Source organism: Sinocyclocheilus anshuiensis, unplaced genomic scaffold (genome assembly GCF_001515605.1).
Source record: "Sinocyclocheilus anshuiensis isolate Anshui unplaced genomic scaffold, SAMN03320099.WGS_v1.1 scaffold676, whole genome shotgun sequence".
Lineage (NCBI taxonomy): Eukaryota > Metazoa > Chordata > Actinopteri > Cypriniformes > Cyprinidae > Sinocyclocheilus > Sinocyclocheilus anshuiensis.
In genome coordinates this window covers 1333981-1339836 of record NW_015558579.1, presented here as the reverse complement: position 1 = coordinate 1339836, position 5856 = coordinate 1333981, and the positions used below count along the sequence as shown (strand labels likewise).

Sequence of the window (5856 nt, the reverse complement as noted above, 5' to 3'; positions counted from 1 at the left end):
GGAGCACGGATCAGCTCTAGGCATGACGAAGTGGATATCGTCCTCTTTTGGAAGGCCAAACAAAGTAGTTTCGCTTTCACAACGAAACACACAGCGTCTTCACGACATGGCGGTGGCAACAAGTTAGAAAATGAATAAATAAATGAATATATTTTGAAACAATGGAATAGAACAGGCTATTTTTAACTTGACACACCATCTAAAAACACTTATTTTATTTTAGTTTATTTTAAACATTTTACTTTTTTGCTGAAGTGTACTTAAAATTGTAGTAATGTACATTTATGCATTTGGTAGTAGGGCTGTGTATTGAGTCACTTTTGAGAATGCTCAGAATGCTTGTCAGTTTTGCAGCGGACCATTTTTGCAGCTTACAGACATGCAGAGATGCACTGAGGAGGAAGTTGTCGTTGTTGAAATAGTATGTTTACACAAATCTTATTTGAAAGCTACATTTTTCATGATACACATCACCACTGGGATTGCAGTGACAGTTTAGGAACTGACATTTAGCAAAGGAACATAAAAATATGTCTCTTTAATTTCTCATATTTCTAACTTGCAGAGTTCAAGCTAATCTTTTTTTTTGTACCTCTCAGAACTCTGCGCTAGCACTTTGATGTGGGAAAGTTTGTAATGGTGAATGTTACTTTTGATCTGAATATCATGCTAATGTTGGGCTTCAAGCAAAAAGGAAAGGTTTTAGGAAATAAACTATTCTATCAGATGCTCTATACAGTATTAGCAAATCTGTAGCTGGTTTTTCACTTGACCAGGAATGAATCTTCCATAGGCTTTTGAGTGGCCACGTTTTATTGATGCGGTAGTGGAATTGTGGGTGTGCTTTTAGAAAGCTTTGTTGAGCTCTCAGTAATATTGTCTTCCTCAACCCCAAGTTAGAAGGGAGTCTCAGTACTCTTGAATCATGAATCATCATGATAGCCCTGCTAATGTTTCAGGTCACTGGTAATCGTAGCCTCTGGCTAAGCTCGACCTAACTCATGCTAATGTTGGGCTTCAAGCAAAAAGGAAAGGTTTTAGGAAATAAACTATTCTATCAGATGCTCTATACAGTATTAGCAAATCTGTAGCTGGTTTTTCACTTGACCAGGAATGAATCTTCCATAGGCTTTTGAGTGGCCACGTTTTATTGATGCGGTAGTGGAATTGTGGGTGTGCTTTTAGAAAGCTTTGTTGAGCTCTCAGTAATATTGTCTTCCTCAACCCCAAGTTAGAAGGGAGTCTCAGTACTCTTGAATCATGAATCATCATGATAGCCCTGCTAATGTTTCAGGTCACTGGTAATCGTAGCCTCTGGCTAAGCTCGACAACCTGCTGAACCCAGCCAAGACAAAGCTGTTTAGGCATGAACTACATCCTTTTGTATGTGGAGAAGTCAGGAGTATAAATCAATGCCAGGGCAAAAAAGGAGTCAGAACTTTTCAAGAATTTCGGGAGGATTCTTTGTGGTGCTGTGGAATGTGCGCAAGATGAATGGCGTTAGATGAGTACAGAGAAAGTATCAGTGTTGGGGAAGTTATTCCAAAATAGTAGTAAGTTACTGATTTGTTTGTACAGCAGATTGCAATGGTATTACTTTTCTGTTCGGACTGACTAGTTAGTTATCACATTAACCATTACTAGGCATAGATTGAATCTGCTGCCATTTTGTTTTACATTTTCTTTGTGTTTTTTTTGGATGAAAATGGGGTACTATTCTTACATCAGTCGATTCAGCCCCTGACTGAACATGTTTCTTAGGGGTGTTGACATTTTTGGATTCAAAAACAGCTAAATGCAGCACAATGGAATAGAGCAGGCTATTTTTAACTTGACATCTGAAAAATCTGAAAATACTTCTGCCTGTACCATTAAAAAAAGGTGTGAGACACAAAACAACGGCCAAAGACGATGGGGCTTTCCCCGCTGCAAAGTCACTGAATGTCAGAGATGTCAAATCCGCTATGATAATGAGTCAAAGTGGTTGTTTCAGTGTTGCTAGTATTCATGATGTCCTGCATTTCTGTGTTCTGATTGGAGCCTGCAGAGAATGGTTTAGTTTGTGTGTAGCGCAGAGGATCATTTTTGATTTCATGCTTTTGGAATTACTGCTATTCTTTGAGGTAATTGATATTAAAAGGAGTAGTTGACCGATATTGGATCTTCAATGGCTGATTTCAATACTAATGTCTAGAGCCGGGTCGGCTGATATAATTCCATATGAATGAGCACTTGTTTTATACAATATTTACTCAAAAATCGGATATTTGAAAAAAATGTGCATGAACTGATACTTGGTGAATTTTTTCGTCTTTCTTTTAACATTTTGAAACAACACTTTAAGGCTATAGCTACAGTCATACAGAAAGTAAAAAAAAATGTTATGCAAAGTATGGAAGCAAAATAGCTTCAAAATCATTCAAATAATATGATTCACAAAATTGAAACACAACTTCTTATTCAAAAATATGACACATGAAAAGCACAGTTCATAAATAGACATGGTGTGTTTACAAAATTTTTGTATGTATGTGTTGATTGTTGCATTCACAAATCTTCACACTTTTGTTACCATGCAGATGTTTATGACAGCTTTTGACAGATTCACAACTGTATCCTGCATTATTTAAACTGTATCCTCTTTATTAAGCCAATCATCTGTTACGCTTTCAATCCACCCAATTATAGTACACATAAAACATCTGGCTCTAGTAATATCATGTTGGCCAGAAACATTTTTTTAAATGGTAGTATTTTGGTGCCGCACACAAAGACACATTCATGCTGTGTGTAAGTAAATATTGCCCTGTGGCAATTTTCACAGTACATATTTAGCAACCCAACTTTTTGGTCTTTTTGGTAGTCATTGACTGACATTAATACTCAGTTTCTTTTTAGTAACACAAAGCCCTCAAGCTAAAATGGTCTGTCTTCCTGCTGCTTTTGGCTTCTCAGCTCTTTATTTAAACTCTTTTACAAGTAAAAAAAACTTTGCACACAAATGAGAATAGTTTATTTTGGCTCAAAGCTATGTTATGCTTACTCTTCCACATAAAAGCCTTGTGAAATTTTCTGTTGATGCAAAAATATAATTGAGGCCTTATACTGCAGATTGATGAAGACAGATTTCCATTGCGACAAATCCGGACTGTCAGAAACATTTCAGGTAATCGCTTGTTCTTGTGGCTGTTTCCCTTCTAGACGTGGAGCACAAGGAGGACGAGGGTGGGGACTCTGCAAAGAATGAGGTAAAACTGTCTTCCTGTTGTGCGCCTGATGTGATATGTGTGCACGTTTGTGTGTTTCCGTCTGTGAAAATTCAACCTTTCCGTTAATTGCTCAAGACTCAGAATTCATAGGAAGATGACATGGAACCTGTTTTTCCAGCCACTTGATTATGAAAGAAATGGTACCCTAATGGTGAAATATCAAATACACTTGGTCCTCTGCTTAAAAACAAGGGTCCCTGTTCTCCACCAGCCGTCGGGCCGCTCGAACCCTCTCTGTACTGATGAGTGCCCTTAGTTTGAGAGTCCCCCACTAGCCCATTCGCGAAACGCTCCAAAATCATTCGCAGACAATCCCCCTACTTCTTTCCTTCATTTAGGATCGCATAGATAGATCAGCACACTAAAACAGAGAGAGAAAAAGTCGTTAATTTTTTTCTTTTCTTTTCTTTTTTTTTTTTGCTTTTGTCCCTTTAAACAGGGAGCTCGAGGGAGGCTCCGTGGGGGAGTGGGCTGGGAAGTCAGCCTCCGTCAAAGACCCATGCCCAGAGTAACCTTCCAGGCCGGTGACCCTTATTACATTAGCAAGAGGACCAGGGAGGAGTTGCTGGCCAAGTGGAAGTTGGAGGTGAGTACCACTGCTCGCCACTGTCCCAGAGGAAGAGTGATAGGGAGCCTGTCAGCATTTCTAATATAGCAGGAACGTTTGCCAGAACGACAGCATCCCGAATAGACTCTGCGAAAGCCAAGTGTATTTGATGAGTCACTTGATCTCGCATGAAGGTACCATTTATTTCACGTCTTGCTGGCTTCTTCTCACACTGAAAATCTAGTGGTTTACTCATTATAACCATGCACACACATGTCTGTTATGAATGCAGTGGCCAGTCAGAGGTGTTAAAATCGGTAATGGTAGTTTGTAGCAGTCTGATCCATAGATACGTTATTTTTTGTTTCTGATTGGTTATTGGCCAATATTGGAGATTTTAAAGTTTATCTGTAATAAATATTGGCTATTTAATTGTGCAAGCTTATTTACTCTATTTTGCATTAGGTTTTAATGTTTATGTTATGTTTAATGTTTAATTAAATGTTTAAAATATTTATTTACAAAATATTTGAAATGTTTATCACTTACCGGTATCAGTATATCGGTATATATTGGTAGATATATTCATCAACTTATCGGTATTGTGTATACCTAGTTGTGATTGCCAGAGCATTTTTGTGTGGACAAAAAAACAACATGACTAGACACTTGTTGCTCCTGGTTAGGATCAGGGTCATTCCTAGCATGGGACGGGGCCAAGTGCAAGTAGAAGATGCAGGGCCCCCTTAAAGGATGGGGCCTGGTGCGGTTGGCCCAGTTGCACTGCCCTAAGAACAGCCACAGTTGGCCTTTGTACTGTTTAATTGTAACTTATTAATCTATTTAACTAATTATTGGAGACATCGCGAATAATTCAAGATCAAGAATGTGACATTTCAGGAAGAAAATCAAAGGTTATCTCATCATTTCATTTTTTTTTTTAGTCTAATAGTCTGAGTCATGTTGAATTTTTATACACGTTACATGAACGTGCAGAGCTGAAATTGTTGTGATGTGTCTTGACTTGAATGTGAAGTGTGACTTCTGCTCCACTAGTGGCACCTAAACAGCTTTCCAGAACACTCCTGTCTGTCATTTGCCGATCATACAGATAGTCCCACCCCAGGGTTATTTTTAAAGAAAATCCAGTTTAATATAATTGAAGGGACAAATTAAGAGGTACTTGAGCATTAAGGTTGGTTCACAACAAGAAAGATAACTATAGTTCACACTAACAGAACGGTAACACTTCAGTATCAATTCTCACTATTATCTAGTTGCTTGTTAGCATGCCTGTTAAAAACATATTGGCAGTTTATTAGTACTTATAAAGCACATATTCTGCATGACCATATTCCACATCCCTAATCCCAATACCTAAACTTAACAACTACCTTACTAACTCTTAATAAGCAGCAAATTAGTAGTTTAGGGACCAATTCTCACTATTAACTAGTTGCTTATTAACATGCCTATTATTATTATATTGTCTGTTTATTAGTACTTATTAAGTACATTTTCTGCATGACCATATTCTGTATCCCTAATCCTACCCAATACCTAAACTTAACAACTACAGTACCATACTAACTATTAATAAGCAGCAAATTAGGAGTTTATTGAGGCAAAAGCCATAGTTAATGGTTTGTTAATAGCGAGAATTGGACCTTAAAATAAAGTGTGACCAACAGACGAGAACATTCAATGTATTATAATAATGCACTGCAGTTTTGTCATCTGATGGTTAAAATGCTCGAGCTCTTTAAGGTCAGATGTATTCTGATTATCTCTAAATGTTTTTATCGTTCAACTGCTGAAAAAAAGTCTTAAAGTCATTCCAGTGATAACGTTTTTATGTGTTGTTATCGTTATTGTTGGGGTGTGGACTCTACTTTTCTTATAGAATTAGAAAAATTATTTAGGGATGCACGATATTATTGGACTGATATCGGAATCGGCCGATAATGGCTTTAAATGTAAATATCGGCATCGGCCCGATATGAAAAATTATGCCGATATGTCTTGCCGATAAGAGGAATA

General features: G+C 37.6%; 1 protein-coding gene across 7 annotated transcripts in view; it reads left to right on the top strand.

Annotated features, from left to right (window-relative positions):
• dnmt3ab (DNA (cytosine-5-)-methyltransferase 3 alpha b) overlaps positions 1-5856 on the top strand; it is a 60519-nt gene that overhangs the window by 26170 nt on the left and 28493 nt on the right. For all 7 annotated transcript variants that reach the window (XM_016475463.1, XM_016475462.1, XM_016475460.1 and 4 more), the window contains exons 5-6: positions 3202-3248; positions 3709-3855. In XM_016475463.1, coding sequence (XP_016330949.1) covers positions 3202-3248; positions 3709-3855 — 194 coding nt within the window. The remainder of the gene's footprint in view (positions 1-3201; positions 3249-3708; positions 3856-5856) is intronic.